This window comes from Centroberyx affinis, unplaced genomic scaffold, assembly GCF_046629955.1.
Source record: "Centroberyx affinis isolate AG114_WGS23_722 - 3 ecotype Tasmania unplaced genomic scaffold, CSIRO-AGI_Caff_v1 ptg002256l_1, whole genome shotgun sequence".
Lineage (NCBI taxonomy): Eukaryota > Metazoa > Chordata > Actinopteri > Beryciformes > Berycidae > Centroberyx > Centroberyx affinis.
The window spans coordinates 3,307-28,952 of NW_027280545.1; the positions used below are offsets into that span (position 1 = coordinate 3,307).

Below are 25,646 nucleotides of genomic sequence, written 5' to 3' on the forward strand. Positions count from 1 at the left end.
CTTTTTATCTTTATATTGCCTTCCACTGTATATATGATGACAGCTCAATCTAGCAGGAGTCATTGAGCTTAGCTGGAGCGGATCTGATTATGTAAGAGTGGAGACTGGTGCGACCTTGTCAGCACAGGGCTTCTGTTGTCCTGTTGTGGCTGCCTGCAGGATTTAGGATTTCACTTTTATAATCAGTCCCATATTTTGATGCACTGCTTATCTGCTTAGTCTGGTTCATGGAGCTGTTAAGGTATTGATGTAGCCTAAGATTTGTGTGTGTGTGTGTGTGTGTGCTGGCATACAGTATACGTTGTCATTCAGAGCTCACTAATCCAAATGATTGATGTTGGTCAAGAGCTGGTAGAGAAGTTAGTGTTTGTACCTGGCAGCTGCCAGCTAACACTAGGGTTGCAAAGGGGTGGAAAATTTCCGGTAAATTTCCGGAAAGTTTCCGGTAAATTTCCATGGGAAGTTAAGCTGGGGAATTTTGGAAATATTCCAAATTGGAAACTTTCCATGGGAATTATGGGAATTTATGGGAATTTATGGGAATTAATGGGAATTTATGGGAATTAACTGGGAATTAACTGGGAATTGAGGGTAATTTAATGGAAAGGTATCATATCCAAGCATAAATATTTGTTTTGTTATAAGCAGACATCCATCCAAAATAATACAATTAAAACAGATTTATTTGTAAGTAGAAATTTATCAAGTGTTAAATATTTTATTGAACAATCAATTCTTTCATTGAAGAACAAAAACATGAATGTTGAGTTAAATATTACTCATCCCCCCGACCCAACCCATTCAAAAATTAACAAAAATGCACAGGAATGCACAGTGCATGTAGGGGGCGTGGTCTCAACAGCCCTGCAGTAAGCAGTGTGCTATGTGTGCATGTGATTGAGGAATAGCATAGATATTCAACTGTACTTGCATGATATCTGGTTGTTTTAGTCAGGATTATGCTAAAATATATTTTCCCCAACTATATTTAAGTTCCCTATTAAGAGCATACCTTCAATTTAGTAAATTCCTGGTTTATTCCCGTTTATTCCCATAAATTCCCGTTAATTCCCATAAATTCCCGTTAATTCCCATGGAAAGTTTCCAACTTTGAAAATTCCCGGAATTTTGCAACCCTAGCTAACACATTACGTACCAGTGATGTCATATATTCAGACTTTTGGCAATTTCATAATTACCAACTGACGACATGGTGGCTACGTTATGGCAGTAATATTACTACCTCCAGTCCCAATTTCAGACTTAACAATTCACCACATTGTAGTTACAGGCTATCATATCTCATTTCAGTTGAGGGAGAGGAAGATCTGCATTACTTTGTTTAACTTTATTTATAAATACTTGGGCTAGGCTAGGCTATCATTATATGAAACATATTTCTGGTACATGAGAGAGAGACAGAGAGAGAGAGAGACTGGTAAAAGAGAGGGATCAAGAGAGTACAGGATAGAAGAGAAGAAAGAGAGCATGTACTGTAGGAAGAAGTATTTCCCTGAGGGTTTTTCCCCAGCAGCAGAGGTGGCCTGTTTCCCTGCCTGTCTTAAATGTGAATGTGAAGAGACAATGAGAGCAATGACACACTTTCCCTGTCTGTAAAGTGGAAGTTATTCGCCAGATAACCTTACAGGAATGTAAGACAGACAGAAAACTGATGGGATGACTGAAGAGCAAGTTGGACTAAGTATTGTGTATTGTTTTATTGTGTTTATTGTGTGATTTATTGTTTTGGGTCTAATTCATGTCAACAAGAGGGGAAAGAGTGAGCTGTTGAACTAACCCTTCTCCAAGCCATTGAATGACTATATCAGCCAATTTGTATTCCTCATTAAGGCTCCATCTCAGATTATCATACATATCATGTCCAAAATCATTAGGATTCAGTGTAAATATTGCGTAACAAGGTATTAAGGCATAGTGGGAATACTTTCTCCTTTGTTTTTATTTTTTTCTAGGTTCAGCATTCTTTCTCTCGGTGACCTGTGTTGAACAACTGTGTGTCCTGAACATCCAGTGCTTTGCTTTCACTTTGTAATCAAATATTTATCACCTTAAGTGCCTTTGGTGCACACAACCACCTAGCAGAGCAGAGCTGTGGGATGTGAAGCACCAGCCCATGATGTGAAGGCCTTGGTTTTGTCAAACAAAGCCCCAGCCCATGCTCCAAATGCCAACAATATGATAAGCGATGATAATTTTCCTAATCCTATCCTCTTACTGCATCCACTAGGATTACAGGCTGAAACCAGCAGTGTTTTGATCCTCAGTTAGTTGGTATTGCTGCTAACATCTGATGCTGAGGCCATGGCCCCAGTTTGACCTCCCACCTCCCTCTTCACATCCACCAACACCCCGAGGTTGTATCTGTTCCCACACCTCCAGTCCCATAGACTCAGGGATTAGAGAAGGTAACTGCAAGTAATTAGTTTATTCCACTGACCATTAAGAGAGAGCTCTTGTATCAGCACAGTAGTTGGTTCTACCTTGTTTACTTGCTGATTGAGGAGATGTTTACAGAGTTGAGTTGTTGTTTAGAGCCTTAATACTGCAGTGTTTAATGGGTTGGAGTTAAAGCCTGTAGCTGCAGTCGGTTGATTGGTGTGTCTATTTGTGCGTTTGACATTTCCTTTCTCAGCGAGAGGATGGAAGGAGGAAGGCATCTTAGCTCAAACTTTGATCTTTACAACCCACAGATTTCCCTCGCTTCCATGAGGATCACCACTGTGTGTTTGATCATGTGTGATGTCACTTTTGCAGCATGCTCTTGTTTGTGTGTGTGTGTCCTTACCTCTGTCTTGTCCTCCCTCTGTGTCTCTCCGCAGGGCGCAGGGTAAGAGGAAGAGGGACTCGTATGTCAGAGGTTTAGGATGGCCAGTGAAGGCTCCAGTATTCCCAGCCCCGTGGTGCGCCAGATCGACAAGCAGTTCTTGATCTGCAGCATATGTCTGGACCGCTACGAAAACCCCAAAGTGCTGCCCTGCCTGCACACCTTCTGTGAGAGGTGAGTGGTGCTGCCATGTTGTTATCATGTGGGGATTCCATGTTGTTCTCCAATGAATAGGTTATACTGGACTGTATGTGTGAGAGGTGTGCAAGTGCCAAGGGTTTGTTGTGCAAATGAGTGGGCAAATGGAGCCTGTGTGATTTCAAAATTCAAATGTATGCTGCATAACCAAGAGGGGTAGGTGCAATAATTATACTTTTATTTACTGCATCCTTTTTGTAAATATGGGCATCTTTACAGTAGAGATTGTGCCGTGTCACTGCTTTTGACTTTGACATCTTGAGACTTCAGCATGTCTTTGGTGCGTTGGTGTCACCCTCTCTGACAAGCACCCTTTGTTCCTGAGACAATGAAAGCTTGGACTCTGGAATCCTGTCTCTGCCTGTCCCCTTGCACCGGTTGTTTCTGGAGAGACAAAGCTGTACCATTGTTCATTTTCTGGTTTATTTCTCATTTATTTGTCAGTGGTACAACTAACTGTGCTAAGGTTAAGGATTATTTATTTATTTTGATTCTCTGCAAATATTGACTTTACATTTTATTATGCATCAGTCACTGTTGTGAAGTTTGCCACAGATTAAATCTGTTTAACAGTTTATTTGCAATGTTAATGCAATTTACACACCTTTCTCTGTCCTTAGCTTCGATTTATCTTATCCGCCAGATAGCAGGTACCAAAAAACAATATATAATCATAGTTATATATGATATAGATTAAGGCCAAATCAATGGTGATCCTTCCATTTAGATGAGTAGATTAGATTAGATGTCAGTGTTAAATGATTTTGTTGATTCCCCTTTCCTTTAGGGCAGTTGTGTAGCCATGCCATGTAATAAATCAGCAATCCATCCCAAATCTTTACCAATATTTTCACAGTTGCAGTCATATCCAATTTACTCACTCTCTGTATATAGTATCTCTGAATCCTTCCTCTTTCCTATGCACCCCCAACCCACCACACACATGCACACACACACACACACACACACACACCCATTACCACACCCGCTCGTTACCCCAGAGTGTCTCTTTATCCGAACCTTTCACAGTATGTTACAGTGCGTCTCCTCCTCTCCTCCTCAGGTGCCTGCAGAACTACATCCCGGCCCACAGCCTGACACTGTCGTGCCCTGTGTGCCGCCAGACCTCTATCCTGCCGGAGAAGGGTGTGGCGGCATTGCAGAGTAACTTCTTCATCACCAACCTGATGGACGTGCTGCAGCGGCCGCCGGACAGCTGCAGCCAGGAGGCCGCTGCTCTCAGCACCATCACCACTGTGGCCACAGGACAGCTGCTCTCCTGCCCCAACCATGGAGGCAACGTAAGACACACTGTCACTATCTGTCTGTCAGTTTGTCTGCCTGTTTCTGTCTTCTTTTCTCCTTCTTTCACACACGCATACACAGAGTTCTGTCCAGTGCCTTGTGATCAGATTAATCTAATAACGCTCAACGAGGATAATATGACATGACATTGCAAAATTGCAAGCTAATGTTTACAGTGTGGGAGTTAATAATGTAATTGTGTGGGTTAATTACACAGTTGTGTTTGACATGTGTGAACATTTACTGATGCAGATTGTGTTCATCAGCCTGTGTCAGTCACCACAGCTGGACACCCAGCTGTTGTGCTCTCAGTCAATTTTGGCTTGTCTGGTTCTGAGGTTTGTTTCATGGGCATTCATTTTGTATCTTGTTAAGACTTGAGACCAGTTTAAACACACTGGCAGAGCGTTTACTCCTGCTTAGCATTAATGTTGAATAATAAATCTGATCAAGACGTGATAATGGACAACTAGAATGTTAGAGTGGATTAGATTTAAAATACTGTAAAATAATAATTTTAGCCATTTAGAGCGATGAATGCTTTCAGAGGTTTGGACCCAGAGGTCAACCCTCTATTTAACTTTAACCTCTATCTTTCTTGTGGCCTAGGTCATGGAGTTTTATTGTCCGCCATGTGAGACGGCCATGTGTCAGGAGTGTACAAGTGGCGAACATGCAGAACACCCAACTGTGCCTCTTAAAGATGTGGTGGAGCAACACAAGGCCTCATTACAGGACCAACTAGATGCTGTCAAGAAGAGGTACAACAAGTGCTGGTGTATTCTCCTACAGAACATCATATACATTGGTCTAAAGATACCATACAGATTATTTGCAGTGGTTACTCACTGAAAGTAGCACAGGATTCATATTTGGGTTCATTTAAAAACAAAGACCTACTGATGCCATAAAACAGTCTCTATCAACGTCCAAAAAAATTTAAAAAAAAAAATCCACTGGACTTAAAATTGAAGAGTTGAAGTTAAGTCCAGTGGATCTTGTTTTTATTTTTTGGACATCTTACTACTGGATGACTGAAATGAACCTACACAGACTCCATCAACGTTATCAGTATTATCCTATTCACTCTGCACATAAACATCATTCTATTACACTACAGACAATATGTATCTTACTCCCAAGTAATGACTATTAGGGCATGAATGAAATGTAGACAATCCTCCTCTATGTCTGCTCTCAGTCGCATGACTGTGACCCAGTGTACAAATGAGTTCTCTTCCTCTCTTTTCCTTCCATGCCTCCTCTCCTCCTTCCCTCCATCCCTCCTCATCCCTCCACTGCTCCCAGGTTACCAGAGATCGACTCAGCCCTGCTGATGCTGTCGGAGATCCTGCAGCAGCTGACCAGTCAGAAGAGCTCTATAGAAGACGACATCCATACTACCTTTGACGAGCTGCAGAAGACCCTCAATGTCCGCAAGAGTGTTCTGCTCATGGAGCTGGAGGTCAACTACGGCCTCAAGCAGAAGGTGAAGCATCAGTGTCTAATGATGGTGGTCTGATGGACATGGTGCTCTCAGTGAAACAGCTGACACATGCAGCTTTAGTTTAGGTTTTATGTTTGGATGCTTGGTGAGTCGCACCCAGACTGTGGTCTTAATCGGCTGTGGTTATAATCTTGATAAGTGTTGTTTCAGCCTTTTTTTATTATCAGAGTGCAGCACTTTGCAGTCATTATCTCCATTCTACAAGGCTGTTGGGTGAATAACATGCAATATGTGACCGTATTGACATTGGAAGTACTGATTAGTTCTTATTAAGACCTTTTGGAGTACATGACAGAAGAAAATAATACAGAAGAAATTAGAAAATGTAAATGGTATAACTTTAAAATTAAGACAACGTTGCCCTTGTTGTAATCAGGCTACTGATTTGGCTCTGTTTTTGCTGATCTGTGTGCCAGGGGCTCAGCTTGTCTGATAGGCGATTAAATAAAACATGGAACTGGGAGGGGCAAACAGGCAGAGAGAGGGGAGGCAGGGAGCTGGTGCACCACCCCAGCCCAGAGAACCAATCACCCAGTCTGGTTAAGAGCCTGATGCCCTCCCATCAGGGAGATCCATCACATGGTTTGCTAATGATTTACACAGTCAGAAGACTGCAGTCCGAGGGAAGGTCAGAGTTATCTATGTGATTGTTTATTTTGTCTAGCTGTTTGAGTTTCAAAAGCTGCATAGCTAAATTGCTAAAGCTAGATGGAGCCACTATACTGTATGTCTTCAGTGGCTCGTATATCCGCTGGGTTGATTTGGGTGTGTCTTGTGCAGTGAGGGAAGTGCACTGCAAGTGAGTGTGCACTTTGTCTGTTCCACTCTGGGAGCACTCTGGAAGCGTGATCTCTGTTCTTACTTTACAGCATCTTCTTTTTCAAAGCTTTCTGTGTGTGAGTTAACACAGACTACATACAGAGAGAGTAGAAGGTGTTTAGAAGACACATTAGATTCCTGTCTAAGATAGATGGCTCAATGGCCTCATTTGTTGGAGAAGAGGAGGAGTGTGATGGCCAGATGCGGGTGAGTCTGTTGTGGTCCTTTCATGAGGGTGTGGTGATGTTATAATGAAAAAGAGGAGACTGTAGCCTGTCAAAAGCCTGCTTGCAGTAGATTAGGATTGAAGTATTTCTTCCTTTTATGAATCCCAAGGTTATTTAACAATTTCACAGCAATGTTGAAAGTATGACATACTGAGGTTTTATGGTATATATGAGACTGTTAGATCATAGTTAATAACAAGTATATTGTCAGTGTCACATGATAAAGGTTACAAGTCAGTCTCTGAAACTGTCCAGTTTTACAGATGAGTGATTACAGTGACAGATTTCTCTGTGTGAACATAGGATGTCCATCTATTTACATGGACAGTCACTGCAGTACATCTGTTGGTGTGTGCGTCTGAATGCATGGACACTTAGCCAACATGTACTAAATGTGCTCAAGGCCCCATCCCTTCTAATGCCGAAAAGAAATACTCTATGCGTACAGTATTTTGATACTGTTATTGATCCCTTAGGGAACAGCACTCTGGAGCTGGTAGGGGTTGAAAAGGTTTTACTGGGCTTTTAGTAGGGTAACCATTAGGTTTCCTGTGTGTGTGTGTATGTGTGTGTGTGTGTGTGTGCCAGGTGCTCCAAGCCCAGCTAGACACCCTGCTGCAGGGCCAGGAGGGCATTAACAGCAGCTGTAACTTCACGGAGCAGGCCCTGAGCCACGGCAGCGAGGCAGAGGTGCTGCTGGTGAAGAAGCAGATGAGCGAGCGCCTCAGCGAGCTGGCCTGCCAGGAGCTTCCTCTGCAGCCCGGGGAGAACGACCAGCTCGACTTCCTGGTGGAGACGGAGGGCCTGAAGAAGTCCATCCACAACCTGGGTACCATCGTAACGACCAACGCTGTGGCCTCTGAGACTGTGGCCACCGGCGAAGGGCTACGTCAGTGTGTGGTGGGTTTGCCCACTTCCATCACCATAACCACCAAGGACAAAGATGGAGAGCTGTGCAAGATGGGCAACGCCATCATCACTGCTGAAATCTCCACACCTGATGGCAGCACAGGTGAAGGAGAGATACAGGACAACAAGAATGGCACTTATGAGTACCTATACACAGCTCCTAAAGAGGGAAGCTTTACTTTATCACTGCGTTTGTATGACCAACACATCAAAGGAAGCCCCTTTAAGATAAGGGCTATTAAGTCTATAGATGTGTCGCCAACTTCGGACGGCATGAAGAAGAGGCTGAAGTCACCGGGCAGCGGGCACATCAAGCAGAAGGCCATCAAGAGGCCGGCCAGTATGTACAGCACAGGGAAGAGGAAAGAGAACCCCATCGAGGATGACCTCATCTTCAGAATTGGTAATAAAGCTGTCATTCCCACAGCATCTTGTAAATGTGTCGGATTTGGTTAAACAAAATGTTTGGGGTGTCCTGGTGGCTCAGTTGGCTGAGGCGCGTACCATGTTACTGCAAAGTCCTGCGTTTCAATCCGGCCTGAGACCTTTGTCACATGTCATGCCCCTTTCACTCCCCCATCCTGTAAAACTGTCCAATTTGAGGTAAAGGTAAAATGCAAAGAATAATGTTAAAAAACAAAATGTTTTAACTGGCAACATCAATCAAAAAGATTCATGTATGTTTAAAATTGTTTTACCCATGACCTTGAACATTTTTGCATCACTTGTCAATCATGTTTGGAACATACGGTATAATATTTCATCAATCTTTAAATATTTCTTTTATAACCTTTTCAGTGAAACATGAAGTATGACAGTGACAGACAAATCACATGGCTTTGACTCTTGATTTGGAAATATGAGCTTTTTACGCTGCTCTATACAAGTAGCTTGGTGAAAATACATTTCAAATATCAAATTTAATGTGACTTCAAATCCAACTTTTCATTCTGCTATTCAAGTCATTAGTCTACTAATGTGAATGTGGCACAAAGATTGTAATATTTTCTTTATAGCTGTGTTTCATGTTTTCCAGGCACAAAAGGAAGAAACAAAGGGGAGTTCACTAATCTGCAGGGAGTGGCAGCCTCCTCCCTGGGCAAGGTGCTGATAGCGGACAGCAACAACCAGTGTGTCCAGGTAAAAATAACATCCTCTGTTGAAGATGCTGCATGCTGCTGTTAGCCCACAGAAATAGCAGACACTAGGGGGTAGTGAGAAGTTACCGGCTGAGGACCATGACTCATCATTATTCAGTTACCTTGAACAGTGCTGCCTCTGCAGTTTGCCATCTCCATGGAAACACATGCCTTTGAGGACCCTTGTTACCTAAAAAGTGCTGAAGATTCGTCATCTAGCTGGACTGTGAAGCTGAAACACTAAATAGATGCATTTTAAATCTGGTTTTGTTCTTTGTCTTCTTTGTGTGTTTTGTGCTATACAGATTTTCTCTAATGATGGCCAATTCAAGAGCCGTTTTGGTGTCCGGGGCAGGACTCCGGGTCAGCTGCAGCGGCCAACAGGTGTGGCCGTCCACCCCAGTGGTGACATCATCATTGCTGACTATGACAACAAGTGGGTCAGCATCTTCTCAAGTGAGGGAAAGTTTAAGGTGAGTCATACAACATGATGCATTCTTATCTTTATTGGATACTCAAACTGTCAGTGGGACAGAGTACCTGTGATTACAGCCTTCCACAGAAGAGAAAAATAAACACTGTGGATGTTTGAGATACTTCATCTTTACCACCATGTTGTGGTTTTGCCAAAAAATCATTTTCATTGGTGCTTGACAATACTGGCAAGAAATAATATAGTGTCCCTATAACACCTTCAGTAATTTTACAGTGACCTTTATAATGTAATGTCATAAGCACAGCTTGGATATCTGTCTATCCCTCTATAATGAACCCCATCAGTAGACTGTCTGGCCCTGAGCCAAGATCAATGCAAAAAATAATACTGGTCTCTGATCAGTCTTTTCATTTTGCAAGTTGCAAAAGAGATCACATGAAACCAGTCATGAACTTATCCAATTAGTATGAAATTTTAAATAATTCAACACAGCTGGTTAGATAATATCTGGAGCATTACAAAGGTGGACAAATTAAGAGATGCACTCATGCAGATTTTCACATCCATCTTAAGCCTACTTGAATGGTGCTGATCCTGAATTAATGAATAGAATGCTGGTTTATGCATTATACGTTTTAAGGTGAAAATAAATAAATAAATTGTTTTAGCCTTGTGTTTTTGATGCTGTTTTTTTATGCTTGAGTTCAACAGTTTGTCCTATTTTCCTACTTGCAGTTACAGCAGGGGTGCAGTGGTAAAATGCAGGATATTACAGGCTGCCTTCCATGTAGGGCAGCCTGAGGCTCATTCATTGAATGGAGCCACCCACACCCTCACCCACTATGATAGGGTTATTAACCACACAATTTATGTCTGTTTATCTGTATTGTGTATATGTTCTAGGGATGCTCTTCCATTTGCAGTCATATACAAGTCATATAAGACAGGATAGACACTGGGCAATGATAAGGAGTTCTGCATCCTGTAGACAGAGACTAGACTATGATGGACTAATATTTGCACTACACTGCCTATGAGATGAAATGTAGATTTGCTCTTATCTTACAGTACCACTACTACTCTCAGTCTAACTTCTCATGTATGCAGAAAGACAAATTCCTCTATAGGCTTTTGTTTTTAATGGAGAAATAGCAGGGCAAACTATCATAAGTAGAAATCAGTGACTTCAGTAGCTTGATCATTTCAAATGATGTTCTTCATAATAACTACTAAATGCAGTTCATGCCCCAGAACAGCACTAACTATGCCTTTCCTTCCTTTCTCTCTCCAGTCCAAGCTGGGCTCAGGGAAGCTGATGGGCCCTAAAGGCGTGTCAGTGGACAGAAATGGCCACATCATCGTGGTCGACAACAAGTCCTGCTGCGTCTTCATTTTTCAGCCGAACGGCAAGCTGGTCACCAAGTTTGGTAACCGTGGCAATGGCGACAGGCAGTTTGCAGGTACACTCAATGGTAATATGTGCACTGCCCTCTACTGTCTCTCTGCAGCCAGCTCACACCTGCATGTGGAATGGGGAAGTGTGCCAAACCAGGAACCATAACCAGCACATGATCTGTGGACCTCGGGGGTTTTCCATTAAGACTGTTTTCAGTTACAGATAAGACAGGAGTTTGGCAAACCTAGTAATGGACTACTAATATAAGCTGATAACACTGATAACACAATTGAAAATATATGATAGAGCTCACAAAACATTTCTCTTTTTGTAAATCAAATGACCATGACATAGATTGTTGACTCAGGTGTCTTTAAAAGAGTGTGTAGTACCATGGTGTGCCTAACTCCAGTACAATCTTGATTTTTCTATTTGCATTTGGCTACTTACTTATTGGTTTGCATGTCTTCCAAAAACATTTGTTTAATCAAATTGTTTCTGTCTTGTTTGTCATTTAAGAATGGAATTTAAGGAATGACACAAATGATATCTCTAACTTTGTTCCCTTATTATTTTTTCTTTATTCAGGCCCTCACTTTGCTGCTGTCAACCACAACAATGAAATCATTGTAACAGATTTCCACAATCACTCAGTCAAGGTAAGAGCAATGTCAGAGTACGGAGCTGTACTGTGAGTATGCAATAGGCGAACTGGGCTGCCAAAATACACTACTGAGCCTTTTGGCAGTGTTGTTAGTGTAATTCAATGAAACATCCATAATGGAGGGTGAAATCATGAATAGTTATCTACCAGTACACTCTGGCTTGTATGGCATGAGTGAAAGTGGGTCACTGGTCACTGGTGTTATCAGGTTGGCACCCTCCATCATAGATGTTTCATATTGTATCTATGAAAATGTTTATATGGTTTATTACACTGGCGTATCATTTGAATGTGGTTTACTACACTGGCATATCAAAGGATCACAGCATTAAATCAATTTTACATTATTGTCTCTATTATTTCCTTCAAAACCAAAACAAAATTAGGTGTTCAACACGGAAGGGGAGTTCCTGCTGAAGTTTGGCTCCAATGGCGAGGGCAATGGCCAGTTCAACGCCCCCACAGGAGTGGCAGTGGACGTCAACGGCAACATCATAGTGGCAGACTGGGGCAACAGCCGGATACAGGTCAGTGCAAAGGACGAGAGCCTTAACTTAAAAAAATCTGAAGAAAGTCTCTCTCTCCTACTCACAGTTGTTTGAAATATATCAGTTTATGCCCCATTTCTACACCTTGCAGCCCAAATGTAATATAAATATAAGCAGAAAAGACTGATGATGTTTTCTCCTCTCCTCTCTCTCTCTCTCTCTCTCTCTCTCTCTCTCTCTCTCTCTCTCTCTCTCTCTCTCTCTCTCTCTCTCTCTCTCTCTCTCTCTCTCTCTCTCTCTCTCTCTCTCTCTCTCCTCAGGTGTTTGATGGCAGCGGCTCGTTCCTGTCCTACATCAACACGTCAGCAGACCCTCTGTACGGCCCCCCCAGGGACTCGCCCTCACCTCCGACGGACATGTTGTTGTAGCCGATTCTGGCAACCACTGCTTCAAAGTCTACCGCTACCTACAGTAGCCCTCCTCTCCTCCCTCAGTGCACAAACTGTACAGTGTATATACACACACACACACACACACACACACAAACACATACGCACTGGTGTGAAGCAACTGGCAGATTTGCACTCATCTACTAATCCATTCTTCCTTCCACCATGCCATCACTGTGCCATCTGTTTGACCGTTCACCTTGTGTACGTCCGTGGCGTCCGTCTAGACGCTGAAGAAACAAAAGAGAGAAGTGGTTGTGTGAATGAAGTGAGAGGGACTATGACTCTGATCTTCACAGATGGGTGATTGGTGCTTTCTCATAACCCGTTCTCGCTGAGATACAGTCCATGTTAACAACGCTGATTTGAAAAATGAAACTTTAGTATTACACTTACAGTAGACCTTTGGTTTGTTGTGGCAAGACACTTAATGCAAGTACAGGAAAACTGGAGAATAATGCTATTGTGTAAATGGATGATGATTTGATGCTGATAATACTGGTTGGAGTTAGATCAAAGTGAAAACCAGAGGTATCAAAAGGTACCTGGTTACCTGGAAAATAATAAGAAATCTATTTATAGTAATTGCAGCTTGTTGTCAAATGCTCTCACGGTCCTCACACATTTTGCCTGCTCACTATCAAAGAAACGTATTCAACTGATGTAGCAGGGTATTTTTGAAGCATGATGAGACATTTCTGTGCATGCTACGTTTACTAATAAACATCAAACTACTGTGCACAACATAGGAATCTGTCCCAGGCTGATACTTATTTGATAACAAAATGACAGAACATAATTTTTATCTGTGTGGAAATGACTATTCAGTGTTATACACCATCACTTTGAATTAACAATAGAAAATGACACACATGCTTGTTAATGTATGGTGATAGCTTATCTGCTGAATTGGTTTTAACATAACAAATTGTGTGTGTGTGTGTGTTTGTGTGTGTGTTGTGATTCTCTAAGATACAGAACAGAAGCCTCTTGATACTTTGTCTTATGATCTGCTGTGGTGTGTGTGTGTGTGTGTGTGTGTGTGTTGTGTGTGTGTGTGTGTGTGGTGGTGTGTGTGTGTGTTTGCGCGTGTGTTTGCGCGTGTGTATGAAGCCTCTTGATACATTGACTTTCGTTATGTGCAAACCTCCTGGAATTTGTTGTTATATTTAATAGCTAAATTCTGCAAATTCATGCACTAGGTGCACCAGTAATATCATTCACAGGGTTTGTACATCAGCGGTCTTACTGCAATGTAGGTTAGATTTAACATCAGATACTGAGTTACAAAACTGTCATCACCTTGACAACTTGCCATGTGCTCTTATGTCTGTCACTCAAATCCTTAGAGCTAGTAACAAGTTGTATTTTAGTAAAACTATCTGTTGTCTATCTTCTCAAAAAAAGATGCAATGCCTAGTTCAACAGTTGAGGTGTGTGTTGTTGATTAAACTGTGTTCCCATTAGAAAGCCTCTCAAGCCAGAATAGTCACATAATCGTCATTTAGGATTTGTTTGTCCTCAAAGCACACAATTTTCATTTTTATCAATATTTTTTTTTCCTGAATTCAGACATCCATTTTCTACACATTCCTGTTAAGTTATTGTTTTCCTCTGTCATGTTTAAATTTGTGATGCCAAATGGAATTAAAGTGCCCATAGGAAAGAATATTGAGTTTGTGTTTAGTTCTGATCATATGTTGTAATAAGCTTGCCTGGTATCCAGCCCCCTATACAGTCTTCAGCACTCTTCGATTTGCATGGAAATTCATAAGGAATCGCCATGAATTATTTTGAACCTTATGAATTGAACCGCATGAATCGCCATGCAAATTGGAAGAGTGCTGAAGACTGCGATTCATAGGGACTGGATACCAGGCAAGTAATAAGCTGCATTTATTGCGGAAAAATAACTAATAAGTACCAGCTCACGGGAATTTGCGCCAACGTGGATGAACATTAATAATAATAATAAACCAGCACAAAAACAATAGGGTTTCAGCCCCAACGGGGCTTGAACCCTTAATTAATATGGTGTATGCTGGTATAGGATTTTTTTCTGTTGGAGGCTTGGTATTTCTCCATAGTGTCTCCAGCATCAGTGCAAGAAAATCCCATGAAAAACTCTGCACAGCATCCCATAACTGATGTCCATTTTTATATTGTTAGGTCTCCCCTGTACAATAGGCCTGCAGAAATTGGTACATTTGACAGTGCAGGCCTATCCTGCCCTGTCCTGGCTCGTAACCTATATGAAGAAACTGCCTTTTGTAGACAGCAGAGGGCGTCAAAACATCATGAGGTAAAGTCAAACAACGTCCCTCCTCCCCATCAAAACAATGTTGCCCTCACGTACAGTTGGAGAGAATTACGAGTCGCATGTTGCCCAACAAGCTGGTAAACATGACTGGGAAAGTGGGGATTTTCTATGATACCCGAGTAGCCGAGATGTGACGTTTAGGGAGAGCATGGAACCTCAAACAATTATTGGCAAAAGTGATGTGTTTTATTATTGTATATTATTGTTTGACATTCTATATAAATAATGTAGTTGTCAATAACATGCCTGATGTGTGTTTTCTCATTCTGCTCTGTGCCCCTCGACGTCTGAAAAAACAATATCTGCACAAAACTACTTTTGTTACAGTTTGTCCTGTTTGTTATACGCGGCCACTCCTATTTACCTCTTGCGTATTCGGAAGTAGGAGCTGACGAGGAGCAAGTGAAGGCAGCATAGACCAGTGACAGGCTTCCGCGGGAAATTCAGTGAGCTACTGTTTTGTTCGGATGTGAAAGCAGAGCTGCATTCAGGTGGCATCTCACAAGTTCCTCACACTGGTATTAGTGGACGTTGCTGCTATAGTCTACACAGTAAAATGGTAAGCAAATTAATGTACTTCTTAACCTACAAGTGTTGTGAAAGAGGCGCAGAAACGAGCGAGGCCAACTTACCGGTTAAAGTGGCTAAGCTAGCGTTAAGTTAGCAAGCTACTCTAGTCGGTCAAAGTAGCTAGCTGAACTAACAGCAGTACCATGTTAACGGTAGTTACACACACACACACACACACACGCTGCCATATTTTTAAAGCACATTTATAGACCTAGCGCTGCTTTATGTCACTCAGACAGTGCTGCAAGTAAGTGATGCAAGTTAAATGCACACACACACACACACACACACACACACACACACACACACACACACATACAAACAACATCAACATCCGGTAAGGTCAGTACCATTAGCTAACTATTAAAAGGAGTACTCAGTGGCACACCAGAGGACAACGTTTGTCTGCTAAGTTATTTTGAAGAAATTGAAATTGGAATTAATTTTCTGTTCTATTGTCCTTTGAACGATGAGCCGAGAAGAGTGCTTTATAATTACTTCTTCTGCACATTCCTTTTGGTTAAACGGTTATGAAAGACTTGAGATGTGCTTCAGAAATGAACTGAAAACTGACAGCGTTGTACTTTGTGTAATATGTTTGTTTTGGAATATGTTTGTTATACATGCATATTGCAAAGTGCTGTATAGATCGTGTCTTGTTTACTTGTGTGGGCTGGGGAATTTGAGTGCATGAGACTGAAATAAAATCCATCAGTGAATCAATCAATCCCTCATACAGTGTTTACCTGCCCCTTGCATAATCAATCAATCAATCAATCACAGTAGAATAAGATGCCTACACTGAAATTATGCAACTGTGCCTTAGGTTGCAGTAACCATTCCCTTCATTTTACAGTCAAAAAAGAAAGGACTAAGTTTGGAGGAGAAGAGAACTCGCATGATGGAGATTTTCTTTGAAACGGTAAGTTGGATACAGGTGGAACAAATGATATCAGGGTGTCTTTTGCGCTGTGAGCCATTTATTGTGAGTCCAGGTTTACCTTGACTGCATCGATTCAAAAGCTAATCACACTTCTTACTGCTCTGTATCTCTCCATTTTATTTTCTGACAAAGGAAAATATTGATTTAGGGGAATAATGATTCAGGCTGCCCACTCTTCATAAGAACTAAAAGATAGCACACTGTAACAGACCGCTATAAATAAATAAATGGCTAGTACACTTGTATAAACTAGTATACTCTAGTGAGATTGAGGAGCTTTTATGTTCTAGTTTTAAAATCTGCAACAGATATTAGCGTTGGTCTTAAAAGTAATAGGCCTACATAATTTTCTCTCTTTCTCTCTCTTTCATACACATGCACATCTTGCACACACACACACACACACACACACACACACACACACACACATAGATGCTCACAAACATATAGCCTACTGTATAAACTCATTCAGGCACACTCATCTGTAGAAACTGCATTTAAACCCACCATTGTTGTGCTATGCTATGCTGTAGAAATTGTAAACTAGCCTAGCAAAGTGAGATTAACCATAGGCTGTCATAAGACATGGGAGCTCAAATGTTAAGATGAGGTGGGTAAATTTTGAGCATAGCATTTGAGCATTTTTAAAAAGTAGAAATACCTAATCTCCAAATTTGTCTGAACTAAACAGATCAAAATTTACAAAAAAGTACTGCACACAATTTCAGATGTAATTTGATGGCATTTAAGATATGTTGATGAGCCTTTAAACAGGTTTTTCAGTCCCATGTCTGTCACATGTCTTTAGTTATTTACCAGGGAAATTGTGATTTTAGGTTGGATTGATACCTCTGGTATGTGAAGTCCCAGTTGAATCATCAGAGATGCAAGGAAATACAGAAAAGACTGAACAGGAAACCTGGCAATAAAACATAAAGTCAGTTAAAGGTTACAAGCCTCTAGAAATCATTGCACAGAAGAATTTTTGATTACATAAGAAAACACTTTTTAGTAGATGCAAATAACAAGTATGATCTTTATATGTTCAAATATATTTAGGCTCCCTGAAATGGGGGAACCATCAACAAAAATGGAGATCTTTCTTTAGCTTGTTACCTAATAGAGCTGGAAATGCCCTCAAGTTAAAGCCGGCAGTTTGCACTTTAACCTCATAGCCGTTGGGTCATTTCACAATGTGATAAGAGGGTTAGGGTTTGAAGCCATAAACTCATAGTTTGTATTGCATTTTACAAATGTAGCACAAATAAAATGGAGCTATAACCTCTGATGTATTATGTCATATCTCAAGGCAATAACAGTATAAAACCAAAACATTCAATGTGTCCTTATATTTTTAGAGGTCCATATACTGTATATACTTACTAATGTCCTTGTTTCAGGCCCCCTTTTACCTTGTTCTCTTTGATGTTTGTCTACACGATAAAAACGACTCTATCACATAAGTACACTAGCCATATCAAACATACAGTAATAACACAGACTGATGTTTTCTAGCAGATACAGCAAAGTGGAGCATACTCCAAGTATTTAAAGTTCCTTTTTTCCTTTATTATGCTCTCTCACTCTCTTTCTAGAAAGATGTGTTTCAGCTGAAAGACATCGAGAAAATCGCCCCCAAGACAAAAGGCATAAGTGAGTAACGATTCATCCACAGAAACAAGGTGGACATTTTTATAAGTGAAACCTGATTTAACACTGAGTTTTTAAATGACTGGGCCGTGTATGCCCAGCTAGTCAAGTGGTTTAAGTTTCCTGCCTCTGGAGCAAAGTATGTGCGGTCTTTCTCACCTGTGCTTCCCATACTCTGTCTCCAACTGTCTGATCAAATAAATAAAAAATGCTAAAGGTGAGTGGACAGACCATTCCCCTTAAAACAATAAATAAATAAATGATTGTGGGGCTGAGTCTGAGCGACACTGAAGTGCTTTCTGGGAAAAAAAATACCATACGACTCTAAAATTCACATTTGCCATGTTTGGAGCCAGATACTTCTTGAATACTTTAAGAAGATTACCATAATGTTCTCCCCAAAGCACATCCAGTCATTATCAACAGGCAATGCCCCCTTATGCACTCTTGAAAACATGGTGACATGACCACAGTATTACCATGGCAACCAGGACCACCACGGCCATTCCAGTCTGTATTTATATGTAGTTTGTAAATGTATAAGCAGCACTAGCCCTACCAATGGTCGTAAACTCATAGTGCAGAATACTGTTGAACGATTTAGGTTTTTCAGTAAATTGCATTACCACAACCTTACAACAGAGTTTTACTAATGAGTAACAAGGAACTATCAACAAAAAAATACAAGCATTGCTTTTAAAGTTCTCGGCCTTACACAGGAACAGAAATGTGTTGTGTTTGGGCGCACAAAAGAAAGACTTCTTTTAAAAGTGGACACAACATTAATCTGGTGAAACTGGATCTGGTTGCTTGAGACTGTGATTAAAAGCACATGTTTTTGACCCCTTACTTGGGCATGATGTAGTTACTGAGCGATTGGGGGAGGGGGTAGCAAAAGATCTGTGTTATGGGCACATTTTACTGTAGAGGGGGAGAGAAAGTGAGAGAGAGAGAGGGGGATAGGGGAATGTTTTCAGCTCAAATGAGAAATGAGTGGGGACTTGTGGAGTAAGGAAGGAGGGTGAGTGTAATAAGATAATGTTAACCATTCGGAAGTGGTATAGTTTGCAGCTGAAAATAATAAAAAGCAATGCAAAAGATGTGATCAGGAAAGAGACTGAAGACTGGAAAAAGACTTCCCTGAAATCGTGAGCATGCAGAGTTTGATTAGCCCATACTGAGCATTTGTTTTTATTTTCCATGCTGTTCAACATCCTCCCTGGACTCGGCACAGCTCAGCACTTAACACAACAGATAAGCTCCTTCAGTTTTACAGCGGATAGGCTGAGCAGACGTGTGGGAATATCGCATTTCACCACCGATCCTGCTCAAGATGTAACTCTTGCTCTATTACACCCTCCCCATGCTATGTTCACTCAGATACGTGCAAAATGGCCAGATAGGCTGCAGATGTGTGCAGATGGTCTAGTTTTGTGAACATTTGAGCAGAACGTCTTGGTAACAGTAGAAATGGGACACAGCACTGAAGTGCAAACTTGGTGCTGAGCTGTAAGTTTACAGTCCCCAGTAGGATGCAATTTTATACCTCCCAAAAGATCGATCTCTAGCAAAATTTTATATTGCTGAATCAATCAAAGGTCTGCTGAGCTTGTTGCTGGTCATAACTCCACCATAAATCAGTGGTCCAGAAATCAGATCAACTATCCGCAAATCAAATCAACTCCACTGGAAAGGCAATGTAATGATGCAAAATGAAGGATGTGGACCAGTAATGTGCAATGAGCGCTCTCTTCTCCCGGCTGTCTTAAGCCCCCATGTCTGTGAAGGATGTCCTGCAGAGCCTGGTGGATGACAATATGGTGGATTGTGAACGAGTGGGTACATCCAACTACTACTGGTCCTTCCCCAGCAAGGCCCTGCATGCTCGCAACCACAAACTGGAGGAGTTGAAAAAACAGGTGAGAACACTAGGTTTTAATATGAGACCCTCATGACCTCATATCTCCTCAAAAGCTGCAGATTTTACCAAACTAATCATAGTGAATATAGAACAAGACACTGTATCCAGCACAGGGATAAACCTCAGTGATATATCTGTCTTGAGAGCAGTTGGTGTCCGTTTCATGCCAGCCTTGCTGGTGAATAACATAACGCCCAGTATCCTAATGAATGGCAATGCAAAGTGAGAATTGATTGAAAAGAATACTTGTAAGTGGTAATTATTAAATTTAACTATGAATTCCAATTAAAAATCTCTCATGTGACAATTAACTTGGCGCTTGTTCTGCTGCGACAGCACAAACTTGTTTTATGTTGTTTTTGCCCACCACTATTATGTGCTGCTGTGTTATACTTTATGTATTGTTACTGCCCGGTATTGTTGTGTGATGATGTGTGGAAGGTGTATTGTTGGCTCTCCTTGTGATTAGGGCTGCAACTAACGATTATTTTCATTGTCGATTAATCTTTCAATTATTTTCTCGATTAATCGATTAGTTGTTTGGTCTATAAAATGCCAGAAAATGGTGAAAAATGTGGATCAGTGTTTCCCAAAGCCCAAGATGACGTCCTCAAATGTCTTGTTTTGTCCACAACCCAAAGATATTCAGTTTACTGTCATAGAGGAGTAAAGAAACCAGAAAATATTCACATTTAAGAAGCTGGAATCAGAGAATTTTGACTTATTTTTCTTAAAAAATGACTCAAACCAATTAATTGATTATCAAAATAGTTGGCGATTAATTTAATAGTTGACAATTAATCGATTAATCGTTGCAGCTCTACTTGTGATGCACAGTTACTGTCTGCTATTGTTGTGTGATGATGTGTGTAAAGTGTATTGTTGGTTCTCCGTGTGATGTCCAGTTTTGTGGAAAAGAATTCCCCCCCGGGGACAATAAACTAACTAACTAATGTTGCCCTTAGTGGCATTTATCAGAGAATTGGTGTTACGGCAAGTTTGAATTCCTCCCCTTCTGTGATGACCCACTTCCCTCTCCTGTTGCACAGCAGACAGATGGTGAGAGGGTGGTGACTACTCAGAGAACGCTGGCTGTCAGATTGTCGCAGATTTCTGGGATACAAGTTAAATTCTGTAAAGCAACAATCTGTGGCTAAATGATATGTAATGATATAATTACATATCATTTAGCCACATTATAATGATATGTTATCCATAAGCATAACAATAGAAAGACATTATTGAGATACCAGAGCAGTTAATCATTAGATCCTAAAGAGCCATTGTCTATTTAAGAGACAACAATGTACATTTGTGTGCTTAATATTATGACATAAAAGAAGGAAAATAAGGCTCTGTAAAGCATGTATGGTTATCAAGGCCAAAATGTGGGAGGGGGGTGAGTAGGGGTGTGATTTACAAATTTCTCTTTTATTCTATAGCATTCTGAGGCAAAACAACGGAAAGTATCTCTACAGCAAGCGGTTGAAAAAGCGAAAGTGGGACGTCAAGATACAGTAAGGACATTTACCTACTCTTGCTTACCTTGTAACGGGAAAAAAATACAAAAATACCTTTTTTTTTAATAAGTTCTCAATGAAATAAATTATATAAAATGAATTGTGGTTCATGGCTATATGAGAATAAATATGACTGAGGAAATTGATCTTTCAGAGATTAACTGTGTGTGTGTGTGTGTGTGTGTGTGTGTGTGTGTGTGTGTGTGTGTGTGTGTGTGTGTGTGTGTGTGTGTGTGTGTGTGTGTGTGTGTGTGTGTGTGTGTGTGTGTGTGTGTGTGTGTGTGTGTGTGTGTGTGTGTGTGTGTGTGTGTGTGTGTGTGTAGAAGGATCGAAGCTCTCTGCTGAAGGAGTTGCAGGCTCTGAGAGAGGAGCGGGCCCAGTTGCAAGCTGAGTTAGAGAAGTACAGAGAATGTGACCCAGAAGTAATTGAGGAGATAAGTGAGTACAAACACAACCTGGCTGATTTTTCAAAAAGTCTGTTGGAAGCTTAAGCATGAATCAAGTCTTTTCCAAGGGTGGTATTGTCGGTTGCTCGCTCTGTTCGCCACTTTATGGGTCACGTTAGGGCTGGGCGATATGGTTGAAATCAATATCACGATAATCATAAGGATTTTTCTTGATATCAATATATATCACGATATGGTTCATGTATGCAAAATCACGTTAAATAATCAAATTAATGTTCATCTCATTGAACCGAATGGTAATGTTAGGTGTGATGTCAAACAAAACAGAAATATTCAAATAATATTCCTACCATACCTCATTTTATGAGAGTTTTTAAGTAAAATTTGCTTGTCATCATCAATTTAGACAGCAGAAATGTGTGTCACGATATTAAAATATCTTCATATCATCACGATATGATTCCACTGAAAGACGATAAACGATAATATTGAATTATCGCCCAGCCCTAGGTCACGTGGCTCGCAGGGAGTTAGACTGCAGACAAAATTCAACGTAGCGGGGCTGTTAGACTCTTAGTCTTGTTTTTCATCGGTCACACAAAAAATATCACAATAAATTATATTTTGATTTGAGGTCTTTGTATTTGTTCGCCTATAATATTATAAAAATTCATATAATGTCTCATAATACAGGGACACAGAATAAACACATTGAAAGCAACACATAGAATAAACCACTTTTTTCTGCAATGGTCTCATTTTTCTACAGCCATTACACTATGCTAGCAAAAATTAGGTTGAGAATGAATGGGGTTTTAAATGGGATTAGATTAATAGAAGAATGAGATGGAGTACTGGAGTGGAACATCAGGTGGCAGACGGCGGTTTCTTTGGCACTCAGTCAGGATGTCTCGTTAAAAGTCCACTGGAGAGGGTTGGGCGGCGTCCAAGAAACAAACCAGTTAAGTAGCTCCCATACTATTCAAATTCATTACCATGCGTGTTATCACACTAGATCATAAATGCAAAATTGTACTTTGGGTGCTGGCTTGCTCCACTGCGGCCTCACACATTAAATTGTCAGATATTTTATAGACGCATAACAAGAGTTTGGCAAACATTAACAAATTCTATAAAGTGTTCAGGGATTTGTTTTCACCCTCTTTCTAGGGAAAGAGGGTGGACATGATACCAATGAAGACATCCAAAATCCAGTGCTGCACCAAGCTTGGCCACAAATCAAAAACACCCACTCACATAGGAAAAAACATAACTAGGAAGTGGCAATACATATTCTACACACTCTGAATGCTCTTACTGCTGCAACAGAGGCCTCTTCTATCTGGTCTTGCTGCTTCTACTAGTAGCTTGTGCTCTAAAACCGAGCTGTTACCCTGTATCACAACATCTGACCTCTGAGCTCAGGGGGTTGGGATTAACAGCTTTTAACAACATGAAGGGAACGCCAATGGCCACGGCTGATTTATTAGCTGTTTATTTTTACACACCTCTTCTCTGGTATGGCTGCACGAACCGAGCGGCTATTAGTGGGGTTAGAGAAATCACTGCACCGCATTGTGTGTATGTCGCAGTCTTCTATCTGTCGGCACTTTTGTGTGATAGGGGTGTGTGTTACTTTGTGTAGCCATGTGACTTATGGTGTCATTAAATTATCCGGTCTGTGTGATAGCTGCGTGTGTTACTTTGTGTAGCCATGTGACTTATGGTGTCATTAAATTATTCGGTCTGTTTACTCTCATCTCCCAATATGCCACCAGGAATCCCTATTAAGCGGTCAGGCTACACACAGTTCTGTCATTGCTTTAGACAACATTTATATCCCTATTAACAATAGTCATTTGAACATGCAGGCAAGTAATTCTCAAACAGGACTAATCTACTAAGGACTACTCTTAGTCCAAATAAGACACTTTCATGTTCAAGAAACACAGTAATTATTTGAATTAGGCTTTTTAACTTTTGGAAAGAGATAGTGTGTCATGGACTATTTTTTTTATTCCCTTTTGATTAACTTTTGAAACATACTCTGGATTTTTCTTAATTTGTGTTGTTTGATCTTTTGAGATAATTTTAATTTAAGTATCTAGGTTTTGTGGCTCATCTGACCAGTTCAGGTAAACGTTAGAGAAATCCTGTGATTAAGCCAATTAAATTCAGTAAAGGTCAGATTTGTCTTATGATTTTGATGTAACCTCTTTCACATCAGGAGTATTATTCATTAGCCATAAAGGAGCTGGATCCTTAATTTAGATGAAAGTGTGATGCAAAGTGAACTGGGATCAGATCAGATCAGAGTTGCAGTAAACCAGAAAATGACCCTCTTGTCCTCTGAAAAGGAAATGGCAATGTGAATGAACTTCCGTTTGGCTCATGTAATGTTAAAGGGATATCTTGATGCTTGAGTCTAATTTTTCACCTCTGCCGCTGTATGAATATTCTGTATTGGTGCTTCTGTTAAGCAAAAAACAGATTGTTAGCATTTTTAGCTTGGGGCTAGCAGAACTGCTTGGTTTCAATGAGCAATGCTAACAAGAGGTTTTTAGAGTAGAAAACACAGACCCGTGATATGACACCTGCCTAGGGATGACAAATAACAGGCTAAAATTCAAAATGGTAGTATTATTTTAAAGTTTTTGGTGGTCCCAGAGACACAACTACACTGTCGCACTGTTACTGTCCCTCAACAGAAACTCTGCCTCTGCACCCTTTGATACGCTCACTGCCAAGCCTAATCACTGCAACAGCTGTTGGAGCCCCAGCTCCAGGAAAGTTCAGAGTTTTATTTTCAGCTGTTGGAATTATACTGTATATAGATTGCATTGTTTAAAAACGTAAAAGTTTTTCTAAATATAATATATGAATACATCTAAATATAAAAAAACAACTAGAAAACTGGTAACAAAGCATTGAATCATGTTATTAGGAGGCTTTCTGGTCATGTGATCTTGAAATTTAGTTTATCTTAACATACTGGGGATATACTTAGAATACAGAGCCTCCCCGATCTATTAATTGTTTGACTTCTGTGTGAACTCTTCTGTTGAGTCTGTGGAGTAGCTCTCTGATTTGTGGCAGTGGACTGTGTTGATCTGGTGAAAGTAGATGCCCCCACCCCCAACCCCCACCTGTACCCCCACTGGATCTGCCCCTCCCCTGAGCACTGAAAGCTGAGGCCATGGCCAAATGTCAATCCTTCACCCATGTGTGTGTGTGTTCTGCCTAAGCTGGTATGATGGGCTGTGAAAGTCGCATAATGAGATCCATATCCTAAAACACGCGTGACACAACCAGATCCCCCAGACAGACCCATCGTTGGCGAGAGAGGAGGAGAGCAAGCATTCTCTCACTTTCAATCTCCGGTGCTGTCTTTTCCACTTCATTGCTGTCTCCAGTTGCCTACGGTACTTCACACTCTCTTCTCACAGCTTTTTTACTACCAGGGACACCACACACACACACACACACACACACACACTCTTGTTGCAGATAACCATCTCCCCCCTATGAAACACTAATTGTATTCCCAGAGCCGCGTGTGGCTATGCAGAGATTGTAGGACACCGTGTTATGTCTACTCCTGAAGAAGGGGGTTGGAGTGAGCATGTTCAATGGGCTCAGACCTGTTCTCCCTGGTGAGCAATGTTCTTGTCTATGGGATTGCTATTCATGGGTTCACTAAGCGTCCTCAAGGCAACAGGCTGTCGAGACACTTTGGCACCAGAACATTATTACACACATTATTTTAACCATTAGTGTATTTGTGTTTTTTAGTTTCAGGTTTTTCAGGAAAAGAAGTATAAGTGGATCAACACAGTTAATTAACCATAAGGAACTTAGAAACACAGTCTTTTGATTGCAAAAATTGTGTTCTACTTTATAAAAGCTGCATCAGTCAATGTACTTGAGTCCAAG

At 40.9% G+C, this 25,646-nt stretch overlaps 2 protein-coding genes across 2 annotated transcripts; both read left to right on the forward strand.

The window, feature by feature from the left end:
* Nucleotides 1-2,843: 2,843 nt before the first annotated feature.
* Nucleotides 2,844-12,592, forward strand: LOC139655428 (tripartite motif-containing protein 2-like). Its single transcript, XM_071532831.1, is given in 12 exon segments — nucleotides 2,844-3,019; nucleotides 4,107-4,344; nucleotides 4,958-5,109; nucleotides 5,657-5,837; nucleotides 7,490-8,213; nucleotides 8,847-8,950; nucleotides 9,255-9,422; nucleotides 10,677-10,845; nucleotides 11,370-11,440; nucleotides 11,832-11,972; nucleotides 12,254-12,316; nucleotides 12,319-12,592. Coding segments are annotated over 12 exon segments (2,235 nt in total). The 5' UTR covers nucleotides 2,844-2,885; the 3' UTR covers nucleotides 12,409-12,592.
* Nucleotides 12,593-15,162: 2,570 nt separating this feature from the next.
* Nucleotides 15,163-24,898, forward strand: mnd1 (meiotic nuclear divisions 1 homolog (S. cerevisiae)). The gene is made up of 7 exons (XM_071532832.1): nucleotides 15,163-15,261; nucleotides 16,129-16,194; nucleotides 17,811-17,868; nucleotides 19,636-19,784; nucleotides 21,229-21,303; nucleotides 21,630-21,744; nucleotides 24,810-24,898. Exons 1-7 carry the CDS (start codon nucleotides 15,259-15,261, stop codon nucleotides 24,896-24,898), a joined length of 555 nt encoding a protein of 184 aa, XP_071388933.1. The 5' UTR covers nucleotides 15,163-15,258.
* Nucleotides 24,899-25,646: the final 748 nt, after the last annotated feature.

Excerpts from the sequence above, each read along its gene's own strand:
- mnd1 (XM_071532832.1), top strand. Across the intron at positions 17,869-19,635 it reads CCCCAAGACAAAAGGCATAA|CCCCCATGTCTGTGAAGGAT; the intron begins GTGAGTAACGAT and ends GGCTGTCTTAAG. Across the intron at positions 21,304-21,629 it reads AAGTGGGACGTCAAGATACA|AAGGATCGAAGCTCTCTGCT; the intron begins GTAAGGACATTT and ends GTGTGTGTGTAG.